This window comes from Periplaneta americana, chromosome 9 (genome assembly GCF_040183065.1).
Source record: "Periplaneta americana isolate PAMFEO1 chromosome 9, P.americana_PAMFEO1_priV1, whole genome shotgun sequence".
Classification (NCBI taxonomy): domain Eukaryota; kingdom Metazoa; phylum Arthropoda; class Insecta; order Blattodea; family Blattidae; genus Periplaneta; species Periplaneta americana.
Genome location: NC_091125.1, coordinates 10,046,719 through 10,074,630, shown reverse-complemented (window position 1 = coordinate 10,074,630; position 27,912 = coordinate 10,046,719). Strand labels below are relative to the sequence as shown.

Below are 27,912 nucleotides of genomic sequence, written 5' to 3'. Positions count from 1 at the left end.
TGGTGCAATGTCTCAATTTAAACCTGTCAAGTTTGGTGTCCCACAGGGTTCCGATCTTGGTCCTGTGCTGTTCATTATATATATATATATTAACGACCTCCCAGCCAGCATTGAGGATGACTGCCTTCACACTTCCATGTTTGCTGATGATTTGGCACTTGGAATTTCTCAGGATAATGATGTTTCGATGAAAAGACAGCTTGACAACACATCGCTCAGGAGAAAAGACTGGTGTGATGCCAATAAACTTAGCATCAACTCTAATAAGACTGTAGATATTCAATTTTCTTTTAACAGAAATATTACTGACTTGTCTTCCTCAGTTAAATTCCTAGGCATTCACCTCGAAGCCGGTCTGGGCTGGAGTACACACATAGAATATCTTGTTAATAAAATTAATAAAGGAATTTTCATGTTACGAATCCTTAAACATTATGTTATAATTTTTTACTTACAGTTTATTATGCCCATATTTACAGTCACCTAAGTTACGGGACGCTTTTGTGGGGCAACCATACTTCGGTTTCTAAGTTGTTTATCCTTCAAAAGAGAGAAGCGAGAATTATTTGTGGTGTCTCTTCTAGAACTCATTGTAAACCACTTTTTGTACAACTAGGAATACTTACGTTGCCGTCAATGTTTATTCTCGATTGCCTTCTGTATGTTAAGCGTAATGTGCATAATCTTCCTACTTGTTCATCCATTCATAATTATTCTACCCGTTCCAGACTTGACATATATTTCACCAAGTACAAATATAGTACTACAAGCAATAGTTTTATTTCCATATCTTATAAACTTTATAATTCTTTACCATTGCATATAAGAAACACATCATATTTTACTTTCAGAAGGATGGTGAGAAGGACTTTGATGGCAAATCCAATCTACAATATTACGTTTTTGATACTATTTGTTTTAACCTCATGTAATTGACAAATCTGTACAAATCTGTACATTTTAACCTGATTTTATACTATTTCTTTTAAAACTTTTAACCTGTTTTTGTGATTATCTGGTGATTGTATATTTATTTTTTTATTTTTACATTTGTTCACATTGTAGTAGCCATTTATTATATATATCTACTCTGACGTTGTCTATGGCTGTAAATCGCTGGATGACATTAAATTCATCTATCTATCTATCTATCTATCTATCTATCTATCTATCTATCTATCTATCTATCTATCTATCTATCTATCTATCTATCTGTCTGTCTGTCTGTCTGTCTGTCTGTCTGTCTGTCTGTCTGTCTGTCTGTCTGTCTGTCTGTCTGTCTGTCTGTCTGTCTATCTATCTATCTATCTATCTATCTATCTATCTATCTATCTATCTATCTATCTATCTACCTATCTACCTATCTATCTATCTATCTACCTACCTATCTATCTACCTATCTACCTATCTACCTACCTACCTACCTATCTATCTATCTATCTATCTATCTATCTATCTATCTATCTATCTATCTATCTATCTATCTATCTATCTATCCATCCATCGATCCATCCATCTATCTATCTATCTATCTATCTATCTATCTATCTATCTATCTATCTATCTATCTACACAGTAGTTATATCTTGGACGTTTTTCTTGTTCTATTGTGTATTTCTCCTACCTATTTAGAGTTGAGTTTCATCGAACCCTTGTGTTTTACAAGGACCATTAGCACAGTGGAATGAAATGGGGTTTTCCTTGTACAGTACAGCGACTGTGAACCTCTTTCTACTTTCCTGGAATGACCCACTTTGTCCTTTTTGTAACTGTACTTTAGCTAAATTTGAATATGCGATGAAGGGACATTATTTTTAATAACAGTAAACTTTATTATGCGAAATTATTTCAGTAGGCCTGTAATGTGGAAATCAGTCCCTGTTGAGATGTTTACCTGTAGAGTCAGTTTGTGCAGTTTGTATAGTTCCTCGATATGAGTAAGCATAAGTTGGTGGAATTAATCATTAAAAGGAAGAAAGAAGTTACTGATCGTTTGCGTTATGGCGTTAGTAATAGGAAAATTTCAGAAGAGTTTGGAATTCCTAAATCAACAGTTCCAAACATTAGGAACAATAGGATCTTAATATTAAATGCATGGGAACAGAACTGCAGTGGGAAAAAAAAGAGTTCGCAATACTGTTAATGAGGAACTAAATGAAAAAGTGTTTGAATACTGTAGTTCCTTAACATTATGTACAGTAATTTTCCTTCAATTTCATGCTAAAAGAAATATATTTCCCTTTACCTTGGACACTGTGTGCCTGAGCACGGCACTATGGACGCGGGCGAACATCTCCGGCGTCCCTCGAAGTGTGTTGCATGCCTCTTCAATACGTCTTCGCACGTCATCGACATCAGGGACTAGTGTCACATTCACCACACATCATACAATTCAAGTAGTCTAACAAAAATAATCTAGCAGGTTGAATTCTGATGACCAGAGTGACCATGCAATAGGTCCATGGCCAGTACAACGACCGGAAAACATGCTCCAGGTGACTTCGCACACTGGAAATAGGCGTATACACCGTCATGCGCGAACCACATGGCCTGTCTATAGTAGGCAACGGCACATCATTCATTGACAAAGTTGGAACGTGTCAGTTGTACCAGACTCTTGGGTAACGCCAAAAAAACTAATATAAATGGAGCATAACACACAACCACAAAATAAAATGAACCGATACCCAAAGATCTGGCGAGGAATCATCTCTTGAAGTTTATATTTTTCTAACATTCCGTATATTTCACGAAGATTTTTAATATCATAGTCATAACCTTCACAATCGCAATCGTAAATCGTTACCACCATCAAAACAACCATAATCATCTATTTTCAAGTTCGCAGCTATGACTGAGGCCTTCTGACAACATTATTAACGAATTTAGACATTCACTAATAGTAGGGACTTATTGGCCAAGTCATCGTTTAAAACAATACACGGCAAAAAACCTCCGAAAAGAAGATAAATCTTCCTTTTCGGAGCTGAACTCAAGGAACAGTACAAGCGTACTTAATGTTAGGAAATAAAATTAGTTATCCTTAAATTAATTTTCTACTTATAATAAAATATTTCATTCGCAAGCGTATTTTTGAAACACTCGGTGCATTAATGAGTTCTATGTTTTCACCAGCACCAAAACCTGCATGCTATTAGGGATTTAAAGTATGGCTTTCATCGGAAGTTCTTCACAATTCCGCTTACTGTTTTTCAGGACATTTATTGCATTTCATACAGGTGTGATTGAAAAGGTTGCGCACAAACTTAAGGGGATACTCAACTATATTTTGGAACTTTTTTTCCTATTTGACCAATCTTTTTCAAATTTGGAGAAAAAGTTTAATATACACATGGAAGTAACATGCAAAATCTCAGCTCATTAGATCCAATACTTTTCAAAATAAAAAATATTTCAATTTTTAATCAATCATTAATTGAAATATTACTTTTAATTATCATTTTTTATTTTTTGGCTTTGTGCATTTGACTGTGACTTCTCAATGAATAGGGGAAGAATTCTGCATATTGATTTAGTTCTGTCACGTAAATTAGTGTAGGAATTTAATTTTTCATTTCTATGACACTTTTTCTCCAATTTTTAAGTTTAGTGCCCCCTAAAGGAGCTTATAGAGGGGTCGAAATACAACTTTCCAACAGGAACTTATGATCTAGGAAGTAATCCTGAGTCAGTGCACGCTTGGGAATTTCAGAAACTACATTGCAGATGTAGGCTTACAGACGAGGCACTTGATTCGATAACTATGAAATGATGAAGACTTTCCTCTACCAACACGTTTGAATGGAGTGAGGTACAAGGTCTTCATAAGACATATTCTTCCAGAACTGTTAGAGAATGTACCACTTATCATGCGTCGTCAGATGTGGATGCAACTATACGCAGCGCCTGCACACTTTTCTCTTCAAGTACGTGACATACTAAATGACACATATCCCGGGCGTTTGATCTGGAGGGAAGGTTCAATTGATTGGCCACCCCGCTCCCCTGATCTGACCCTTCTTGATTTCTTCTTCTGGGGGCATAACAAAACCCTCGTGTACGAGACCCATGGTCCCGACCAAGAAACACTTCTCGCCAGGATACATGTAGCATTTGATGAGGTTCGTGAGATGCGTGGTATAGGCCTACTTGGTATAATGCTCCAGAATTTCCTACGAAAATTTTAGGCCCGTATTGAATGTGTTGGTCGCCAATTTGAATAACTTTTGTAAAAAAAAAAAAAAGTGTTGAATAAACGTTATCTTTGCTTAACTTGAATGTGGATTGTCCATTATGTAGTTCCTGCATTCCCAGGCTTGCACTGACCCAGGATTACTTCCTAGATCATAAGTTCCTATTCGAAAGTTGTTATATTTCGACCCCTCTATAAGCTCCTTACGTTTGTACGCAACCTTTTGAATCAGCTTGTATACTGTACTGTATGTAGAAATGACAAATTAGGTTAGTGTGGCCAACGTCAGCGATGTCGAACGAAATATGACCATTTTAAGTCGTTAACGGTAATAAGTCGTGTAAAAACGAAAATCTTGAAAGTTCATATAATATGTTCACGGTAGCTTTTATTACAAAATACGTGACACGAAATTTGAGCAAATCTCTATGATTACGTGTAACGTCTATAAAGGAATTGCAATAAGTAAATACAATTTCCTCTTAGATTTGTGTGTTTAATGAACGGAAATAAATAAGCTATTCTCTAATAATAATAATAATAATAATAATAATAATAATAATAATAATAATAATAATAATAGTAATAATAATAATGAATTGAAACAGAATATTCTATTTTTGAGTTACATGCAATAAAATTAAAAATATTAACTGGTATGCTGGTCCCCTTGCGGTGGCTTACTGGTCAGACCTCCGGAAGCGGTCCGGATTCGAGTCCCGGTCAGGTCTGAAAAATTCATTGTTACACTTGCGGCGAACAAGGTCGCAGTTTGGGTTTTTCTCGGGGTTCTCCCATTTTCCCCATATTTGGCATCTACATCATTCTGTCACCATTTTTCCATTTCGTCATCATTCCATAACATTCCCCGATCGCCGGCTGGCAATGTACGAAGGGGGCTGACCTAGAAACGAGGGGAGTTACCTGCTCGAAACCTGGGTACGCAACGAACCTTAGTGTAGTCAGCTGGTGTGGGTTTGGGAATTAGAGACCGGCAAACCTTCATTCAAGCCTGCCCATAATCGTTTACCTTGTGAGTGGGCTAACGCACGCTATCGCTGGCCTGCCTTCAACCTTCCCTCACAAGCAGACAGGCAGTGTCGTTGCACGTGACGTCAAACAGTCCTAATAGTGACCCGAAAGGACTGTTGTGTTCAGCCGACCTGAGCCAGACTGTGCTGCTTTCAGGTGCATGATAAATATCAACCAAGTCGTTCAAATCTGACAGGAAGCATGCAGATATAGACAAACTACTGAAAACATAATTTGTCGTCTTCTGAAACGTACCACCGTTAACAAACACAAAGAAAACTATTTCTCTTCAACAAAATATCCATTAAATACCAATAGTTATAAATTACTTGCACTTTCCTTTTCATCGTAGTAATATAAATTTAATGCAAACTCTTCAAACGTTCAGCTTCATAAATAAAGAGAAATCTGTCCCTCAGAAGTTAAATAGCAAATACATATTCTGAAGAACGTAAAAATACTTTACACTTTAAAGGTCTTCATGAGGCTTTTAATTGTTGATAAGGAAAAAATTAAAATGGAAAATTTTTCTATAATAGTCGTTGATATTCATAATAATTATCAAGTCTTTTCAACATATTTCCCTCTCCTCTCCTCTCCTCTCCTCTCCTCTCCTCTCCTCTCCTCTCCTCTCCTCTCCTCTCCTCTCCTCTCCTCTCCTCTCCTCTCCTTTTCTTTTTTTTTAACTAGTCACAAGTTACGAAATGTTACTACTCGTATTTTGTTGAATCAGATACACTTTGCAGGAATATGAAATGTATAATATTTTCTTATTATTTTATGAAATTCCATAGCGTAATAAAGTGTAAAACTGTGTTCCTTTAATCAAGAATTATCTGCCGTTATTTCTTGAGTGAGATAGATTATGCAGAAAATGAAATATAATTATAATATTTATCTTATTATTTTGTAAAATTCTGTAGCGCAATAAACTGTAAAACTGTGTTTCTTTATTCAAGATTTATCTGCCATTATTTCTTGAGTCAGATACACTTTGCAGAAAAATGAAATACCTAATATTTATCTTAGTATTTTGTGAAATTCTGTAGTGCAATAAATTGTAAAACTATGTTTCTTTAATCAAGAATTTTCTGACGTGTTGAACTAGAAAATAAAAATTGTTTGAAGTGACTAAATAGCCAACGAACTTAGATTTCAAACTAGTATCATATTGTTTCACTCTACAATACGAGCACACAGGCAGGCTTTCTTGGATCCCGCCTGGACTGGACTTATAAAACCCCGGCTGAATGTGCCAGTCTTAACTCTTAACTTGCTTTGTAGCTGCACCGAAACCCAAGCCTGATGGCAGGCAGTTACAGGCGTGAGTCTTGTCTGATTTGCCGTGTCTATTGGAAATGCGCCTAGCTTGAGGGTTAGTGCAATAGATCGTAACAGGTCGCAGTGGTGGGCCATAGTGTCCTCCTCCCGTAAATGTCATTCCATTCCAACTGGTATACTGTATATAAGCAAATGATAATATCCCGTAAAAGTTGTTATTGTTATTTACTATTTGTTTGTGAGTAATGGCAAGCTTGTATTTACTCTCTGTTTTAGTTAAGCATGTGTTGTACACGCCTCTGTTTTGTGTCCAATCAAAGGAGAACTGAATTAGACTATATATATAATATACAGGGCTTTCATTTCAAAACTTCCCAATCTAAGTAACTAATTATTTAAATTGAATTCAATTGAAAAAAAAAACACGTCAATTTAGATATTGAGAGGGAAGTCTGAAACCAGGCTTAATTGCATTTTAGATTTAACCCCCCAATCCCAGTCTCCCCCACTTCGAAATTTCAAATGGCACCCCTATATTTTTATACTTAAATATGAAAGAGCATTCAATTGTTTATACATCTTATTCATTTGTTTTCGCATCTTTGGTTTTCTATCGTCGGCTGGCAACTTGTTGCTCCAAGGTATTTAAATTGTTCCACCTTTTCAAAAGATAAATTTACAGTGTGCATGCAGTACAATTGAAGAAAACAGACAAGGAAAAGAGAATTCAATATTGTCGATGGTTCCAGATTATTTTTTTTGTCAAGTCCAGAAATTCTCTTCATAACATGGTTTTCGCATGAAGCATGGATTATTATGACAGGCTACATCAACTCTCAAAACATCAGATACTGGCTGACAAAAGTCCCCAAGTCATCGATCGAACACCATTATATTCTGAAACGGTTGATATCTGGTGCGCAGTTCTGCCTTAAAAATCACTGACTCTATTTTCTTCGATGTAAAAATAAACACTGAGGTTTACTGTCGCATATTCATGGAGTTCATTGAAAACTGAGGACATCGACCTGGTTAATTCCAACATGATGGCTCTACAAGCTACACATAACGAGTTCATGAAGCTCGTAATCATCTTTTTCGGTGCTCACATAGATTTTAAACAACGTGTGCCCCCCAAATCACCGAATCTAATCTTTCCAGACTCTTTCCTTTGAGGCTATGTAAAATACAGAATGTACAAAACCGTGTAGGACGCTTGGTGAGCTCCGTAAACCTTCACTGGCGTGCAAGTTTCGACACTGCACGCAATGTTTGGAAAAGTTAGTAACCCGTATGCCCGCTTGCTTTGCTGCCCTCCAAGATGTATATGAATCAGTACAACGATTTCTGTGATGAGTACGGATTATACGCTGTCGACCATCATCTACACGATTTTCAGCCAATGCAGACCTATGTTCGTCACTATCACTGAGGAAAGATCCGGTTCTTCCCAGCTTTCTTACAAACGATAGAAATTGTTTCCTTGCTTGGGACATCACGCACAGCCAACTCCTTTCATTATGTCATTTGTATTTAAATCAATGACTTTATAATCAAGAAAGTTTTAGCCAAATAAACACGCGGCACAAAGGAATACTACATGTTTACTAACTTATCATTATCCATCTTTTCAACAATAGGCAATAATGAACAGTCAACAGTCGTGTCATTTCAACCATGTACTCCTTCTTCCGGAGCCATTACGATAATAAAACCCAATTTCAAGTTTACACTCCCTTCCACATCGAAGTTCTAACTTGTTAAAATGTGGGCCTAAAGGTTTATATGGATTCTCCTGTACAATGTTTTAATGAAATGAACGTGAATAGAAACACTCTTTGGAAATATCCCACTAATGCTTTGTCTTCACTCTTTGCCTAGAGATCCCAGATTTTCAAAATAAAAAACCGAGACACTTGAATGTAGCCTATATACATTAAATAGGACTATTTTAGTTTCATATAATGTGAGTTTACATTTAAATTTTGAGGGTTTTAAGGCGCACTTATTGGTTAGGCTTATTTTATAATTGTCTAATGATTAGTCCCCAGAATTGGCATGGGACTTGTTAGAGATCAACAGTTAGCAGTTCTATTGCCCGATAGTAAAGTTATCTTCCTCAGATGAGAGTAACGGGCAGATGGAAGACCGTTCCAGCTTCCTCACGTGCTTGTCCAGTAAAATCACGCACATCTCGTTCATTTCATGGGCCACTCACACTTCTCAGTTTCAGATGACTTTGGTAATTTGGAGGTTAAAGGACCAGGTATTTCTCGAAAGAGTGAAAAGCTTTCAAGAGAATTATATCATAAGATATAATATCAAAGAGCTACAGACAAATAAAATCCTTGCAAACTATTTTCAACAACAAAATTCACTTGACAATATTTAGTTGAAAACTGTTTTTCTCTTTAACCCACAAAATATTCATGTGAGATAAAATCTTCTCAATGGGGATATTTGAATCAGATAGACTCAAGCGGAAGAATAACACCATTTGAATACTCTTATTATAAATCAAGGTTTCCTTGGTTAGGTGTGCAAAAGTTTCCTGCCATCTTGCTGTAACACTTTTAAATGCACTGTCTTTCATCGATGGGAAACTTGGCTGCAGAAAGAGTGTCCTTTAGCATACTGCAGGATTGTCTCACATTGTCCCAATTGAAATCGTCGATTCATTTAAAGCTCCAGTCATTTTTCTGCACCAGTCCACTATTCACTCTGATGAATAGTCAGCTCAGGCTGTAGAGTCATTCTTGACCTTTTCCTGAAAATATTTTCAGTCACCTTCCTCCATCTTCTTCATCTTAAGAAAAACACTGTTCATGAAGATTACTTCTCTTAATTTAAAGGGCCTGTCAACTTAAAAAATGCACTTTTAGGTAGAAAATTATTCTGACAGAATAGGTGTAGAGATTAGTTTTTGTGAAAACCAGAGCGTCGTGCGATTAATAGAACGGCGATAATCCACAGTTAAAAATTCAGGAGTTATAAAAGTGACGTCACAACTCCACTTAGCGAGTATGCCAGTCGTGAGTAGCAACAACTGGGCTTTATACGGTAATTGAAAGCTTCTTCCCTCGTTAGTATCTTCCTATTATTAGTGTAAGTTTCTGGTGTATGGTGTCGTGTCTTATGTGAAATAGTTATTTCCACGAATCATGGCTGGAATCAGGCCGTATCAATTTGAGCCCAGGAAAGGTGAAATTGTAAGAATACGGGAAGAAAGCAGTGAGAATACAGATCGGCTAGGAACTACGGACTGATATTTCTTTGGTGAATGTGGTTCTTCAGCAACTCATCAAGAGTGTTTCTGTTGCTGTGAAAGTGTAATGGTAATATATGTAAAGGAAAGTGCTGAGTGTATTATGAGTACATTTCATAATGCATTTCATGCTGTTGTACTAAACAAGACACGTTGAAAACTGCTAGGCATGTTATGATGGTGAGGACGGAGTCTAATTTTGAAAGGGAAGAGTTACGAGAGGTAAATAACAGGAACATACGCTATGGACTAATTCTTGGAATCCCCTCGGAAGAGTAAACAGAAAAGTCATACCTTCATGAGTAATAAAAGAAATTCGTTGCGAATACCCCGACTCTGACAATGAGTACAGAAACTTTCAAACTGCTGATAGAAGGGAAATTTAGTATTTTCATTAACTAGAAATTATTTTTAATTTAAAAAAATTCACCACATTTTATTATATTTTGCAACCAACACTCAGAATTTAAAAAATTATCTTAATTTTTACATTTTTTTAACAATTATTTCTCCTTTTATAAGGTTTTAATAACTTTACCTCCAATAAACATATTCTTGGCAATTTATAATTGTTTCAATGTTAGTGATAACTCGACCAGAAAAAAAGTAATCAATTTCAAAAATCTATTACAAACTGCATTTTTTTAACACTTTCAAAGTTTTAATTGATAAATTTGTATCAATATGCACATCGAAAATTTTTATTGGACAAAAGGCGAACAGAGATAGTAAACATACCCACACAATAAAAAATACAGCACTCTTGTCTATTTTTAAATTGTTATATTTTGGTAAAACCGCTTTTCCTATGGAATCAGTGCACTCGTCAGTACTGCTACTAGTCGCTTCACAAAATGACATATACATATCATATTCATTTCACAGTTTGAAGTACCCCTGAAAATTTCACTTCCCAGCCCACACTGCACACCTAATTCATTGCAATTTGTATGTGTGTTTAAATCGGCATCATCACTTGTTTGTTCTTGGATATCACTGGTCCCTGCTTCTTCGTTTACTGTCTCACAAAGTTCGCTGCATGAACTTGTAAATGACTAGTCTATTGCTTGTTTTATAATCTTGTTCCTTACATATGCACCAGTTTTTCTCTGACTTTAATGGCGTCCATTAATTTCATCCGGTTTCAATTTTAAAGAAGGGTTTGCACTTTTTTTAAACCGGTCTACTTGTTTTGATACGCAGAAGTTCATTTCTAAGCCGGGACTTAATTTCAAAATCTTCTGAAGTGACGTATTCATAACAAACGGCGGAATTCCGGGTGAATTCGAAATTACGCCGATTTATTCGATTCACCCACGCTTTGAATCTAATCGGTGATCTTTGGCGATTAGGAAATACATGAATATTTGTGTTTGTAGTATTAGAACACCCAAAAACACGACAGTGAGGCATTTCCGATAGAATAGCACACAAACTTATATATAAAATAATAAGACGCTAGTTGCTTCACCGTACGAAACGTTACTGAGTGAAGCTCTAAGGAAGAATCGCAGTTAACTACCTGGAGTTGTGACGTCATGACTAGCCTACAGCTGGTGTATAATCACAGTCTAATAGACTGTGGTATAATTATACACGCAGTTTTGAGAGAACGGAGCATAGCAGAAACTTGCGGTTTTCACTGTTATATTTCTCTAATCAAAACCTTTATTTTGAATACCACTTTGTTTGTTTTTAAGTTGACAGAGTCTTTAAGTTTCAACAAGAGCTTTTCTACCAGCCTACCTCCATCATCTCAGAACCAGTTGATTCATCTGTTTCAGTACTTAATATAGCTTCTGAAAATATTACAAGCTGACTGTAAGAAAATGACATAGGCAAAATTTATACTCCTGTCGAAAAGAGGTCTGGAGAGAGGCGGGAGTTTAAGAATTACCGGTAAGCATTCAGCTCTTTTCGTGAAAAACGAGACATTTAGCGTCCCGGCAAGCGCGGATCTAGAATTTAATAATAGGGGGGGGGGCTAATAATAATTGAGGGGCTGGATGCAAGAAGGGCATTTTAGAGAATGTGCCCTTTTTGAGTAAAACGCTTTATTGTGTTCTCTGATCTGTTGTGCGTATGATCACAAAGTTGTAGTTCAATACTGTGATAAAGAGGTCAGGAGTACCGGTACCCAAAATGTAAAGGCGTGCATAGATAACATTATTACGGTTTGAATTTTCAACATCAATTTTCTCAAAACTTGCATTTGAGAGAAGTGCCTTTCTTGGACCCAACCCCTCAATTAACATATGAATACAGTAGTATAATCATAACACAGAACAATGGAATTAAAAACAAATAAATAAACCACAACAATATTGTCACTCTTTGGTTCTAAGTCTTCAGTTAGTTCTAATTCTTAAGGAAATGGTGACTGGAATGGAAAGTCGATTAAATGTTACTTACAGTTTAACGAAGCTGAAGTCGTCTGGGATGTTTTCTTGCGAAAAGTTCTATGACTTCGTCCGGACTTACGTCAATGTTACGATGAATGTTGAGCAATACCAAACCATTCAGTCTGTCCTGGTCCATCGTCGATCTGAGGTAGGTTTTCACACGTCTCAGTGTTGATAATGACCGTTCCGCGGTGCAAGTTGTCACTGGCATGACACATATATGGTGAGCAGCTCTCTTATATTGGGGTAGAAATTATTCCTAGTATGCAGCAAAGCTTCTATAGCTGTGTCTGGTTTTTTTTTTCTTGCTCCTTCCAAAATTGAAACCACAAATGTAGCTCTCCACTAAGCCCTGGAATAGTTCCTGGCAGATCCTGTTCATAAATCGTTGCAGCTTGTAGGATGACATCGATATTTTTATCAGGATCGTGTAAAAAGTTAGGAATCAAAGATTGGAGTTTAATTACATGGCTGTGCCTACCAGGCGAAAATCGTACTGACAAGTCGCTTAGAAGGTGATCAAGAAAAGGAAGAAATACATTGAGGCAGTAATAATCTTTAGGAGACTTAGACGCAACATTATTGCGATGGATTTGTCTGGATGCAACTCGAGGTACATTTACTTCTACGTCTACAGATTGAGCCAATGTAACAGCCTTCTCAAAAAGAAAATTATAAGTGTTATTATCTCGGCAGGCCTGAAGAGTATTCATGACACATTCAACCATCTGGTAGCACTGACTTAGTTCGAGATTTGGGCTCTGTAGCTTCCGCGAAACACACAGTGTCATTCCAAATATTTCTGCTAAAATATGCAATGAAATTATGAATTCGAATTTTAGAATTGAGTTAAGCATCAAATATGCCTTTGTACCATAGGATCCAAAATCTTCCAGGAATGATATAACTGCGGAGAAAATGTCTAAAAATTTTAACACTGCGTCATGCCGTTCAATCCATCTTGTTTCACACAAGGTCTTTATTTTCGTTTTCTTGTGTTCAGGACATATTTGACTAATTTTTTCTTTCATCATGTAGACTTGCTAGACTCCCTAACATATTTTGCTATTTCAGCTACTGTGTCTACAGTTTGTCTAACACTGGGAACAGAGCACGATTTTGAAAGTGACAAATTTAGGCAATGTGAGGCACAGTGCATATAGTATGCGAGAGGCTGCTCTTTTAAAATTCGCGCTTGGACACAGCGAAACTTCCCCGACATATTAGCACCGCCGTCAAACCTTGTCCGCGAAGATTCGAAATGTCTAGACCTAAGTCCCACAGTTCACTTAAAACAACTTTTGACAATGCCTCTCCACTTAGATCTTGCACCACTACGAATCTCAAAAATTCCTCATGCAAGTAACACTTTTCTCGGTCTACGAATCGCACACATAATGATAGTTGCTCATTGGAACTGATGTCGGTTGTTTCATCTACTAAGATAGAAAAATATTTACTTTGGTTACCTCTTCAACAATTTTCTTTTCAATAATGGTGCCACAACAGTTTATGAGATCGTTTTGCGTTATTTTACTTGTTAGAGATGAGTTTTGGGGGGCAATTTTAAGATGACTATGCAGAATCTGATCACCGGCATCAACGCGATATTTTAGAAGCTCCCTGAAATTACCTTCGTTTTTATTTTCGCTTTCCAAGTCAATCGCACCATCATCCCTGTGTCCTCTTAATGGAATATTTTGTCGGCCGCACAAAATAATTGTTTTTACTATTGGGACAAGTTTCATCCTGTTTTTGCGCACTGTTTTCATTATTCAATTGAACCAGAACGTTCTCTACCTTACCTTCAAACACTCGTTTAAAGTTGTCACATTTTAAGAGAGCAGTTTTGTGATAACTGTTCTCTGAATGTCTCCTGAATATTTCAGAGGCCTTTTTGAATTTTCTTAGAGGTTTCGTAACTAAATTCTATAACGTGACTTTGCTTCGCCCTCCCTCTTTAGGTCCGAATAAAACGCACACGTGACAGAACACACCTTCATCCTTCTTACTGTAAGAGAGCCATGGAAATCTTTTAAGCCACTCACGCTGAAATTGTCTAGACTGTCCCGATTCTAGTGTCTTCGGAAATGGATATTTTTCGTCTGGAACCCACGGATTTGTTAGAGCTTTGTATTCTATCTCGTCACTGCATATTTCTTTTTCCACTAAGCAACCAATATCTAATACATTATGAGTCGTCGAACTAGCGTCATCACTTTCACCGCACATAACCGATTCCACTGTTACGGTATTAACAGGCATACACTTTTCTTCATCAGTTGTATCATTGTCATCCGTACTGCACTTTTCTTTCACTTCACCACACGGCTTTTTGATGAATTGTAAGATATTTGTTTGAAACTTACGTTTCGACATTTTATAATTTCTTATAACTGTTACACTAAATAATTCACCTGTAAGGACTGATCACTTCTCGACTCAATTCAGAAGTCGAATGTAGTGGCTATTGTAAAGTACGATAACAAAGGTATTGGTAGCGGCCTAGCTACAGTGTGGTAGGGGTGGTTACAGTTAGATTTCCGTTCCGAAGTCCGAGCTATTGTTAAACCCCATGGTAACGACCCCTAAGGAATTCGACCACTTACCTGATCTATTCACTGCGAACTGTAGAGAGTTTGTATGCGAAAGTAAAATAGCAAAATAATATGAAGTTTAGAGAGTGAAGAAATCATATAAGTTATATGAATGAAAAAATAAAGCTTTGTAGGGGAGAGTCGGGTAGTATCGGACAGCGGGTAATATCGGACAGTGAGTTTCTTTTATCTACCACACGATGATAATGCCTGATTGACATGGTTACGTTTCTGTGATGTCGCATAGAGAAACGTAACCCTGTCATTCAGGTACTACCATATGGTGGTTGATGAAAGAAACGCACTGTCCGATATTACCCGATGTCCGATACTACCCGACTCTCCCCTATATTTTAAATAAAAAAAAGTCTTTGAAATGATAGGGGGTCTATAGCCCCCCAGACCCCCCCTTGTATCCGCGCCTGCGTCCCGGTTGGACTTTGTTGGGACATCAGAACAAAATTCATAAAAATGGACTGTCGCATGTAAAACGGGACGTCTGGAATGCCTACGCTTGGCACTAATTCTGCTTGAATTACGTTGTCAACTCTTCACAAACGGTACAATAACCTGTATGTTGAGTTATACGTAGAGTGAAGTACAGATCCTATAATGTCGCCCTCCCACTTGGCTGTGAGCTTCAAAGTCAACAGTGGAAAGTTTCCATCATCTCTGCTTGACATGAATTTTGGGTAAGTTGTTGAACAAAATGTTAATGTGAAAATAATAAGCAATATTATGGCATATCGGTAACTAAAATTATAGGCCTATCTTTGAATATTTTATTCTTACCACCTATAACAATGGTAATATGAACCTCTGTATATCGATATTACCTAAAATATACTCTAAAGATGTTTATTTCTATACAAATGTACAGGTAACCTTTCTCTGTACTTGTATTATTTATTTATTTATTCACTCATTTATCTATCTATCTATCTATCTATCTATCTATCTATCTATCTATCTATCTATCTATCTATCTATCTATCTATCTATCTATCTATCTATCTACCTATCTACCTATCTACCTACCTACCTACCTACCTACCTACCTATCTATCTATCTATCTATCTATCTATCTATCTATCTATCTATCTATTTATTTATTTATACCTATAACAGGGCAAAGCCCCAATTACAATAGACAGTACAGATATTTGTTTAAAAAAACATAGAATTGCATATGAAACAGATACAAATGCAGGATACAAGTATAAATACAAATTAAAATGGAAAATGAGAAAAAGAAAAAAAAAAAGAACTGACAAATAGATACTACCTAAATAAAAGACACCGATATAGATATAAATGAAAAATACAAAATAAAATAAATGAAAATAGTTAAGTATAGATATCATAGTCAAAGTAATAATAATAAAGTAATAAACAGGGTGCGAATTAACGGAGGGATGGGGGGGATTTCCTCCCAGTTGGAAAGTTATCCTCCTCTCATAAATCCATATTAACATCCCTGCCAGGGATAACTTCTATCCCCCCTCGCAAAATATAATTGTTTTAATACGAGTATAACTACATTATAAAGTATAAAGTAAGCAAAGAAAATAATATTGATGTATTATCATCACTGGTAAACTGAGAACAATGAACAATCAATAACTTAGGAATTACATAACTTATCTTAAGCCTGCTCTGAATATTATTATTATTATTATTATTATTATTATTATTATTATTATTATTATTATTATTATTATCAAGATGCAAGACAAGCAACTCAGTGCGACCAAGCGTTGAGCTGTATCGAATGAGGATAATAATAATTTTATGTATGGTATTCTCTATCTAGGATTCCTCAGAAATCTTAATTCGCACTCTGGTAATAACTAATACAGAAATGTACTTTCTAATGTTTCAGGAAATCTGACCAATATTGAGACAGAAAACATAATCCCAGTAGATCTAAACTCATTTCTGTACTGGAATGCAGCATTACTTTCAAAATTCTACAACTCGATATATGATTTCAACAAGACTAAATATTACCATGACCTTGCAGAGCAGTTTAAGGCTGCTGTGGCTGCTGTACATTGGTGTGAAGAACAAGGAACATGGCTTGATTATGATATCCTCAATAACAAATCAAGAAATTACTTCTATCCATCCAACCTTGCACCTTTGTGGACAAAATGTTACAATCTTGTAAGAAATGTTTTTAATTACATATCGCATATTTCGACACTATGAATACTGTACTCCAACCACGAGAAAGTCTCCAGGGAATGAAACGAAGCGGGGTGATGCTGTGAATGAATGTTGATGTCATAAGATGTCATAAGGTCACACACGTGGGTACTCGTATCTGTATTGGCTATCTCTCAAAGCACAAACTATAACACTGATTACAGATTTTATACTACCCTAGTTACAAAATTAGTTCACTGTTAATCTCCTGCTCTTTTAATCCCTCCATACAGGAAATAACATATGCAGGAGAGCGCATGATTTTTAAACTGACATTATAACTATAATATTATCTATCTACTTCGCTCCAATAGATGACGCAATAGTAAGCACATTCCTTTCACGGTTTATCTCCTGGTTGGAGAACAGTATAACTGACAAACATTACTACTATGGCTAGAGCGTCGGTAATCCGGGTTCGAATTCCGGCGGGTCTGACTGGAATTCGTTATGGACATAGACGGTGTTTGGTGGTTAGTTTTCTAGGAGTACTCATCATCACCATCATCATCTTCCTCATCATACGGTGCTAGATAGTTTGTCTTCTATTGTGTACAAAGGGCAGCGTCTAACAGCTGCTAAAAGAACTAGGTACAAATTCGGCTGCCCACCATTCGATTAGAAAAATATTATTCCTGCGTACGGCAATGTAAAAAAGTTATAAACGTAATAATTGCAAAGACATGCTCATAAATTAAGATCCTCTAAAATAACTCCCAAAATGTAGCTCCGCTTATCAAAATGCAAACATATCAAAATAATAAAAATAGAACTCACGAAGTTTAAATTATTATTGAAATCATTCGTTACGAAAAATCTAGATCGTTCAATACAGTTCTTTCAGAAACAACGAAAACAGCATATTTTTAGCATATTTTGAGCCAAGTTAGACGCTCCTTTTGAGCCACAATCATGTACTATGGAAAGTTAAAATTTTTGCCACGGACTGTACATAATGAGAATTTAATGCAACATTTCCCTTCCCATTTTCAAAGACTTACGACTCTCAGTGATAAAAACCAATATTTACGTTATACGTTACGTCGAAAGTCATTCACTTTGTATCAGTGACGTGATTAAAAGTGTTGCATGTTAATAAAAAATGGTACATGTATAGTATTAGTCGATATTCTTTGCAACTACTCCACTGCAGGTTTGCTTAAAAAGGCTGTAAGTTTAAAATACTAGTAGTGTGAGAATAAATTGTTATTATATGGCTTATGGAATTCTGATGTTTTTGCAGCACTGAGCTGACTGTGGATTTTCTTCGCATAACTTCGTTCATCTCACTGATTTTTAGGTAGCCTAAGTTTTCCTCTAAAAGTCTTTCAGTGTTTCTAAAAATGTTCAAAATTTTTAGTGAGGAGAATGAAAATTAGAATTGACTCTGTTGTGAAATGACTTTCATGAATTTGTTGTGCGAGCAATATCACACGTTTTGTTTGCCCATGTTCTTGGGGGGAGTGTTCCTTCTTCTGAGAGATAGTTTTCAACTAAATAGTCACTTAAAAATATTACCGTTGGATGAAAATGCAAAACGTCTCCTGCTTGACACGGCTCCAAAAAGGAAGGCCAAATACATGCATAAGCAATTTACCATATTCACTTTCATTATTCATGTATACTGTACTTAACACGTTGATTGGCATCGTGTTTTATGTACAGTTACCCTTAAAAGGAATGAGACGACTCTTGGTCGTCGGAAGTTAAAGTTCTACAGCGCGGTTCACTCGATATCGACGTAACTATAAATACCATGACATATACAAGGACCACAACAAGGACAAGGACCAGAATAAGAATCACGAAGAAGATAGCCATTTAAGGCCACGATTTCACAACATAGCTCGAGTCACAAAATATCATTGCTTCTCTGTACCGAATGTCAAACGCCTGCTATGGGATCTACATTCTGGACTGGTGCTGTCACTGTCTTGTCTCGGTAGCTCATATAGTAGCGTGTCGGTTCCACTATATAACCGAAACGTCTCGTGTTCGATCCAAGGTAAAACGTTTTTTTTATTGAGGTGTAATTAATTTCTTCAGAGTTCCTCGACTGTCTAATTTGTCTAAAAATATGGAATAATTTATGCCCAATTTCTGGGTCTTACAAGTGGGCTGAACCCCGTCAAAAAAATCTTACTTGGAAGTTAAAAGTATTCTTCTTCAAACAATAATCATAAGAACCAAAAAGAGACCTGTTAACTTAAAATCTTGTCCACATGCCATCAGCTTCTATTATATTCAATCATAACATGAATAAAATTGATTGCACATTAAATTAAACACTATTGGAAACACGTAGATAAAATAGTTAAAATCAACTGAAGGTGTGAGAATGAAATAATCCAAAGCCACACTTTTAACAAAAAGTGTTTTGTGCGAGTGCATTTCTTACACATATGGGAAAGCTACTAATAAAATATTGTAATAATTACTCAGCAAATGACATAGCCTACGGACTCTAAACCTTTGTAAAAGTTTGCCTGTGTGGCTTATGAATATTTTTTAAATTTCATTTTAATTGTTAGTTTTTAATATATATGCATTTACATTGTATATGTTTGTGTATATAAGTGCATTCACTAGATTAACGTTTATAATATTATAACTCTTAATTTTGTATTATCTGTGATCATTAACACTTAATCTCAGAACTGTGTAAAACTCTATTTCAACGTTACTTAGCTATTTCAACATTATTTAGACAAAAAAGTCGTTGATGTAGACTAAGAATCGAACTCGCTCTCTTCTACACAACAGGCAGAAGTCTTACCGTCTGAGCTATTGAAACGACACGAAAGCTTTCCTTTCTGTGCGAAGTGTCGATCTAGTCATGAAGGTCCATTGTCGATTTAACTACACGATTTACGTATATATTTATATTTTATTTACGTAATATTATCATATTTTTTGCAGTTTTTGAAGTGAATTTCGGAACGATGCTAGTAACAAACCAAATAGCCTGAATTTAAGTAACTCAGTATTCGTTATCTTGTGTATCAGTGCTCTGGTCTCCGATCATGCGCAGTGTCTTACATCTGAGACTTAGGAATATTCAATCGTCTCTTCCTTTTCCAGGGAAACTGTACATTAATCTTGAATGCTTGTGGAGATACTGGTGTCCTCTCTGGCAGTCAACGTATTAACCCAAGTTGATAAATTTTTCTGTAGCATGCTTATGATAAATGAAACAACATCCAACTGTCATGACATTTTTCCACATATGAATTAAGCTTTTATGGATTGCATATTCAAAATCGACAATAAATGTACTTGGATAAAAAATGATGGTTTATTTAACGACGCTCGCAACTGTCGAGGTTACATCAGCGTCGTCGGTGTGCCGGAATTTAAGCACACTTAAATGCCATCGACCTGGGCCGGGATCGAACCCGCAACCTCGGGCACAGAAGGCCAGTGCTATACCAACTGCGCCACTCAGGGCGACAATGTACTTGGATAAAAGATTAAATGAATTCCTTCATATTTTTAGCATTATAACGTTAAACAATATGGAGTATTTTTTTCGATTTATCTCTAAGGAGAGCGTATACTAAAGGAATGTAATAACAGTACTTCTGTGCAGTCTGTACCAGTGTTTCTCAACCGCAGGGCAATGAGATATTCTCCTGGAATTTGTCATTTTACTTTTCTAAGCATTCTTCACTTATAAATACTTTATAGCGGCAATATTCTTAGGAGAATCATTTTCATGATTGTATCGGAAAGTGCAGATCCAGATCGTCTCTATCCGAACTTACTTGACATAGCAATCAGATTTCTTTTTTGTGTTTCCACCACATATCTTTGTGAAACAGAATTTTCTGCCATGGCTGTGCTTAATAGTGTCCTGTAATGTTCGAACATGAGAGAGGTAACCAAGATATTACAAACATCGACTTATTTCATATGAAAAGCTAGTCGCAAGATCTGTGCTAAAATCCTTAAGCAATTAAAACATGAAGGGATGAGAGTAGAGCACAGCGAATACTTTTATAACAAGGTGAAACAAACACGACAGGTTTCCTCCTGCAGACCGAACATCGGCGAATATCGAATTTCGTCATACTCGACAAACTTTAACGAACTTAGCGCCTGTAATGCACGACGCTAGTGCTTAAAACGAAATAGAGGAACTGCCGTTTGGCTATCACTTCAATTCATCACAGAATTAACAAGCTAACGCACAGAAAACAGCAACAAAAGGCTCACTAGCCTTGCTAAATCCTTCAAAATTTTCAGATGTAATAAAAAAATAAACTAAACGCTGAGATTAACTTTTTCAATAACTTAATAATTATAATTATAAAATACTTCCCCTAAAATAGGTGTTACCCTGAAGGACAAAGTATACCAAATATGCAAGTATTAGTAAATACGTACAATTTTATGAAAATGTTTTCGTGAGAAATATAATTATTATTATTGTGTTATTAATTTACTTTATGTAATGTGATTTCTCAGAAGATAGATTGAATATTTTAGAACTATCAAAGAAACAGTCTTGGCCAAAGAGGATTCAAGATTAAACTCTTTGCAGAAATTAATATATTTTTTTTGTAATAGTGCCTCTAGCACCCACTAATAACCCAATAATTTCAATGGTTTGTAACTTACACATTTGTAAATAATAAAAAACAGTTGGACCATAAATTTGATTCTTCTCTTTGTTGACATCTTCTGGTTGAGTTGTATTCAATTCGAAGAGGATAGTAGGATCTATTATATAGCCTGTTGTGTTGTTAAAGGCTAATATAAAAACCCGCCGACAGCTTCCTGTTTCCGATAGACCATGGATTTCTTCATAGGTGGTATATCCCTTGTCGCGAAGAGCTTGAGCGATTGCGGACCTGATTTTGTGATGCCTGGCATTGCGTAATGTCTCACCATGCGGGCAAGATCCAAGAACGTGGGAGAGGGTTTCTATCTCGTTGAAGCAGTGGCGACAACGGTTACTGTCCATGGATCTTCCCGGAATAGCGCGTACAGCCGCAACATTACCGACTATTTTTATAGCATCCCTCCATTCACTGCAGCTCAGTCCTTCATGAGTGATCCACCGGTTTGTGGCAGAATGTTCCGCGAAAAGGAAAACTCCTTTCCCTTTTTGAGAAAGTGCGTTCCATTACTGAAATTCTAGATCTCTTAGCATAGCCCTCACTTTCCCTGAATCAAAAAATCCGTCTCGGGAGTTAGTGAGACTGCCATCGTATGTTAAATTTAGACTGGTTAAGCAGTGTTTGCTTTCATCTATTGGGCTTCTGGTATTTAGAATATAGGGATTACTTGATTTGTATAGTGTTTTGAAAGCATTAATTTGTTGCAGAACTGCTTCCCATTGAGATCTGAAAAGTCCCAAGCCTTTAAATTTTCTGAGGCTGTAAACCATATTGTCAGGAAGATCAACAGGGAATTGTAAAATTTCCTTTAAAGTGCATTTTATCATTTTGTCAGAGCCTTCTAGAAATTTTTGGTGAATCTGACGAAGGGGAATAGTTTGAAAAGGATAGATGAGTATAGGGCTAATCGAAGCATTTAAGGTAGAGAATGACTACATTTTAAAATTTATAATATCCATTAGTATTGGGAGTAGTGTTTAGAATTGAGATATTCATACGTTTTTATACACATCATTACATAAATTGCACATAAAAATTTGTCGCATGTATGTGTGATAATTGTTTTGCTGACATATTGATATCTTTCTCCTGCTTCCCCTGCTCAGCTGACTTCTGTTGTGAGTTACGATGCATAATCATTCTTCACATTAGGGGAGAGTCGGGTAGTATCGGACATCGGGTAGTATCGGACAGTGCGTTTCTTTCACCTACCACCATATGGTAGTACCTGAATGACGTGGCTACGTTTCTCTATGCGACATCACAGAAACGTAACCATGTCAATCAGGTACTATCATCGTGTGGTAGATGAAAGAAACTCACTGTCCGATATTACCCGATGTCCGATACTACCCGACTCTCCCCTATATTTTTTTTCAAACAAACATAATTAAATTCACTTTGATAATAGAATGATCAATGTTACCAATTTTTGTTGTGTCAAGCTTTTGGTGGCTAGAAAGGGATAATATGTCGATGAAATTTATCATAAATTAATTAATGATGTTGCATTGAAGAAACTATAACATCCTCAAAATTTAATTAATCCAGTGACTGATAATTAATTGAATTATTTGTCAATATGTCGCACCGTTTTCATAGTGTACTAATACTCTTTAAGTTCTAAGATTAACCATATTTAATTGCTAATATTTCTGTAACTTCAATGTGTGAACTTTAAAAAAAAATTGGGAAGATATTTCCGAGTAAATTTTGCTGAGACCGGGCCCTCATCTTACAGAAAAAGAATTTAACGGGCCGCAGTATCTCGAAATTTGAGAACCACTGATCTATAGAGTTCGACAATCTATACAGTTCGTTAAAAATTACTGGACTAAAAACCCAAAAGGACTTTCGCTCAAAAGAAACTCATTAAAATTTTACATCGCTCAAAAACGTTCCCCGTTCTCGGTTGATAGGCTTTTTAAGTGGCAGACTTACGTTCATAATAGCCCATTGTGGACACTATATATGTGATGATTTTTTTCCAAGTCCGACAAGGGGACAAGGGCCTGGGTGGCATTCTTGAATCCGATGATGATAGGCAGGCCACTCTTCCTCAGCTCTGACCAGGTTTTGCCTCCGGACAAGACCTAATAAACACCAGGCTCTGCAGCCCTTATATATATATATATATATATATATAATTGCAGATAACAGATAAAATGACGGCGTGGGTAGAATGAAGAAGGAAATAAGAATACTTCGAGGAAACTCCACTGGAACTTCTGCTCTGTCCACCGCAAATTTCATCACGATCAGGATCGAATCTGGACCACCAGGCGCCGAGACACAGACGTGGCAAACAGGATTTTTTACATTAATAAAATTCACTTTGTTAAAGCAATGCTAATACAGTAATTTTCATTTTCAGGAAGAAGCAGAATACTATGCTAATAAAACAACAGAATATATTAATGATGAAGCAATCCTTAAATACTTGGGTGGCATACCGACATCACTGTCAACAACAAATCAACAATGGGACTTACCCAATGCTTGGCCGCCCCTCCAGGTCATTGTAATACAAGGTCTTGATTACACAAATGATTCATATGCCAAAGCTCTAGCTTATGAATTAGCAAAGATGTGGATAGATTCGAATTATAAAGGTTACCAGAAATCAAGGCAGATGTTTGAAAAGGTAAGACAATAGCTATAGGTAGGCCTATAAGTAGGTTCGTTTTGGAAGATCTCGACACTTTTAAAAAAAGTAGTCATTGCGAGCACTATTCTTAGTGAAAAAAGTTCGAACTACATGAGAACTTTGTAGACTGTTTATAATTTCTGTGTAAGTGAATCACGTGGCTTCAACTTGTGTTTTACGTTCACGCAACGGAATAAACACAATAAATGTTAGTTACACTTTTCTCTTCGGTCATGAAATATAATGTAGGCTACTGGCTTTAGTTTATTGTACTTTGACTGGATGTGCGTGATATTTGAAGAGTCCACTGCAAGAATGATGGATGTCATTTGGAATACATTTTGCAGGAGAAGCAATTGAAAGTTTGAAATGCTTAGCGCTCAAAGCTTAACTGTGATTTTGCGATCATTACCTACTGGACAATGACTATCAGTGTTAATGCCATATAACTCTCTATGTACATTCTATATGTTTTAAGCTATGCATTGACAGTCTTGATTCATTTTCGACAAGAAAGTGACATTCATCATTCTTGCAGTGGACTCTTCATTTGTAGATGTATTATAAGCTTGGGTAGTGCAAAAAATAATGAACAAAGAACAGAGTGCTGAGACTAGTTAAAGTCTAACAGGGTTATTAACAATGTCACAAAAGTAGTATACACGACAAGATCGCCTGAATTGGCTCACCAAGCGAGTACACTTGAGCCATCCCTGTCGAGGGGGTTCTAACCCCATCACAGGAGGCCTGTGCCCAACATGGGACATCATGTCTAGCATTCATTCATTCATTATAAGCTATTGTATATACATTTTACAGGTTAGTAAAAGCACCTTCAAACAAATTATTATCATTGTTTCTGGTTTGCTGTCATCTTTTGAATGAAGGTGTAACTCGGGGAGATTTCGACTTTGTGTTCTGGGGAGATCTCGACATATGTCGAGCGAGTTCTCCATGATTTCGTTTATGGTCCTTCTTAGATGACCTGGGGAGGAGGCTGTCTCTATCAAAATATTTGTGTGTTTGATCTTAGGAGAGTTCGCAATCTTCCATAGAGCGTTTTAGTGTCACTTTGTAAATATATCTGTTTTTCTCTCTGTGTGTCTTCCTGCATGTATGGACTATTCATCTTCCATTGAACCAATCTTGATTAAATTTTATATTTTAATTTTCATTGATTTCGGAAAAACATGAAAAGGCACAATTAGTTCGGCATATCCTTCGTCTTGATTCTAAAAGCTATACGGGTTAACAATTAATGACGTAAGAGAATTGACATCCTGACGTACGATCTGGTTCTAGCCAAAAATTGATGTGAAATTCTCCTTGAATAAGACATTACTACTTCCCCAAGAACACAACAGACCCATCTGCACAGGGACATATTTAGGCTTGCATAATTCCTCACCTACTGATACTTTCTTTGAAGAACAGTCGTCAGTTCTGCTGCTAACACTTTCATTTGCTGGCAAAATAGTAAGAAAACTGTAAGAGTCAGACCAATAAAGTTTGAAAACTATGGGAAACAGCTGAAGGAGACTAAACATCAAAAATTAAGTTTCTTTACTTGGCATTTAACGACGCTGTATTAACTGCTGAGTTAGTTAGCGTCGGACTTGGTGCTAGCGAGATGGTATTTGGCGAGATGAGACCGAGGATTCGCCATAGATTATTTGACATTCGCCTTACGGTTAGAGAAAATCTCGGAAAACACAACCAGGTAATCAGCAAAAGCGCCAATCGAACCCGCGCCCGATCGCAACTCCTGATCAGCAGGCAAGAGCCTTAGCCGACTGAGCTACGCCGGGTGGCTAAAAAGAAGTTAGACTTTCCCACAGAAGGAAACAATCTAATGCTCGGAGTGTAGGAGGAGAGATCTAACATCAAACAATCTCGACAATCCAAAAAAAAAAAAAAAAACCTATTGTGCCGCGTGTAGTGGGTATTGCTATGATGACAATGCTACAGAACTTTCTGTTCATTGTTGGAGCATGTCAAAAAATGAAGGGTTCAGAGCCGTAGTGGGCCAAGCGCCATTTATTAAAAACGGAGAAAGCAAGGATTAAAGTTGAGTGAATGCCATAGTTTAATGAAGATTGACATATTATTTATAGTCCCGTCGCTCTAATTTCCGGCAGCCTATCACGTTGCAGATCGGCTACATTTAAACGTGTGCGTCTTGTGATTCGCTGATGACGTTATTCATTTTTTAAGGCTCGATAAATATTTAATATAATCGTCCGCCATTTTGGCTCTTTCGTTGGCGTTCGCAGAAAGCACACGAAGACGTTATTTGCCGCTCAATTATTTGCTGAATTGCAGTGCGTTCATAGAAGCTACGACATGATAATGTTTAACGGTGCGGCAAATAAATTCCTCGTCTGGTAGCTCGGCAACGAAAGAAGAAAAATGGCGAACGATACTACCTACCTAAACTTTATAGAGCCTTCATTTCCTAAGACGTAAGAAAAGAGGAGGAGTCACGCCGGGAATAACAGCGTCGCGACTATAGTTTTAATGTCTATACTATATAATACTCAGTCCGGCTGTTACTTTGAAGATTCTCAGTAATAAAGATGTCCCCTGGCCTCGTTACGAGCGATGCGCAGGGTAAGACTGGTGGTAGGGCTGCTACCTTAATGTTTCCAGCCAAACATCGCTGTGTACCAACCCCTACAGCGAGGGTTGCTCCTTCCGCTCCTCAAACCGAACTAAGGTAAAATTCCCATGTCGTCCTGGTGACCGTTGGAGTCTTCGCACGTTATCCTGTGCAGGGGGTCTCATTATACCCTGAGACACTGAGTTCCCGACAGAACTTAGCCACCATTAAGGTGCCCACCCCCGCGACTTGGACGCGTCTGTCGAGAATTATCCATGTGTGTACAGTTATGACAACTGTCTGCCCTGTTCACCATGGACCGGGTTAGTAGCCTTGTATAAGACTCAACTAAAATTTTATACAACGTTAGCTGTCCCACTATTAACCTATGGTTCAGAAAATTGGTCTATAAACCGAGCAACTAAAAAGAAAATTGAATCCAGCGAAATGAAATTCCTTCGAAGTGTTGCTGGTCTCACTCTTTTAGATCATCAAAAGAACAAAAATATACGAGAACAACTAAATAGTTTTAATTTGACTGAGAAAATACAACAACAAAAACATAATTGGTACCAACATATAAGAAGAATGAATGACGACCGGTTACCTAAAGTAATACTGAACTATGAACCAAGAGGACACAGAAATGTTGGTAGACCAAGAACAAGATGGATAGACGACATAAACTTTGAAGACGGAACAGGCCAATAGGCCTAATCCCTGTGGTTGATGATGATGATGATGATGACTATATAATACTTGCTATATGTTTCCATTGAATTATGGCAATAACTTCATTTTAACCCTTGTTTTCTACGGTTTTAGTAGGTGGAACTTGACTCACTATGGTTCTGAACCCTTCAAATAATTGTTTCACGAGGCATGTTTGGAAAATTGGCATCGATGAAAAATTCACATGTGACCAACGCGAGTAAGATTATTATAAAATATTTATATTTCAGGAGAAAAATTTATGTTGAGTTCTAAAGTTTTTCCTATGTTTGTCATACTATGTCGAAATTTCCTCCATTATGGGAGAAGTCGACACTTCGGCATCAATTTCTAT

General features: G+C 36.7%; 1 protein-coding gene across 3 annotated transcripts in view; it reads left to right on the top strand.

Annotated features, from left to right (window-relative positions):
- LOC138705771 (trehalase-like) overlaps positions 1–27,912 on the top strand; it is a 138,004-nt gene that overhangs the window by 66,303 nt on the left and 43,789 nt on the right. For all 3 annotated transcript variants that reach the window (XM_069834403.1, XM_069834402.1, XM_069834404.1), the window contains exons 6-7: positions 16,653–16,936; positions 23,975–24,244. In XM_069834403.1, coding sequence (XP_069690504.1) covers positions 16,653–16,936; positions 23,975–24,244 — 554 coding nt within the window. The remainder of the gene's footprint in view (positions 1–16,652; positions 16,937–23,974; positions 24,245–27,912) is intronic.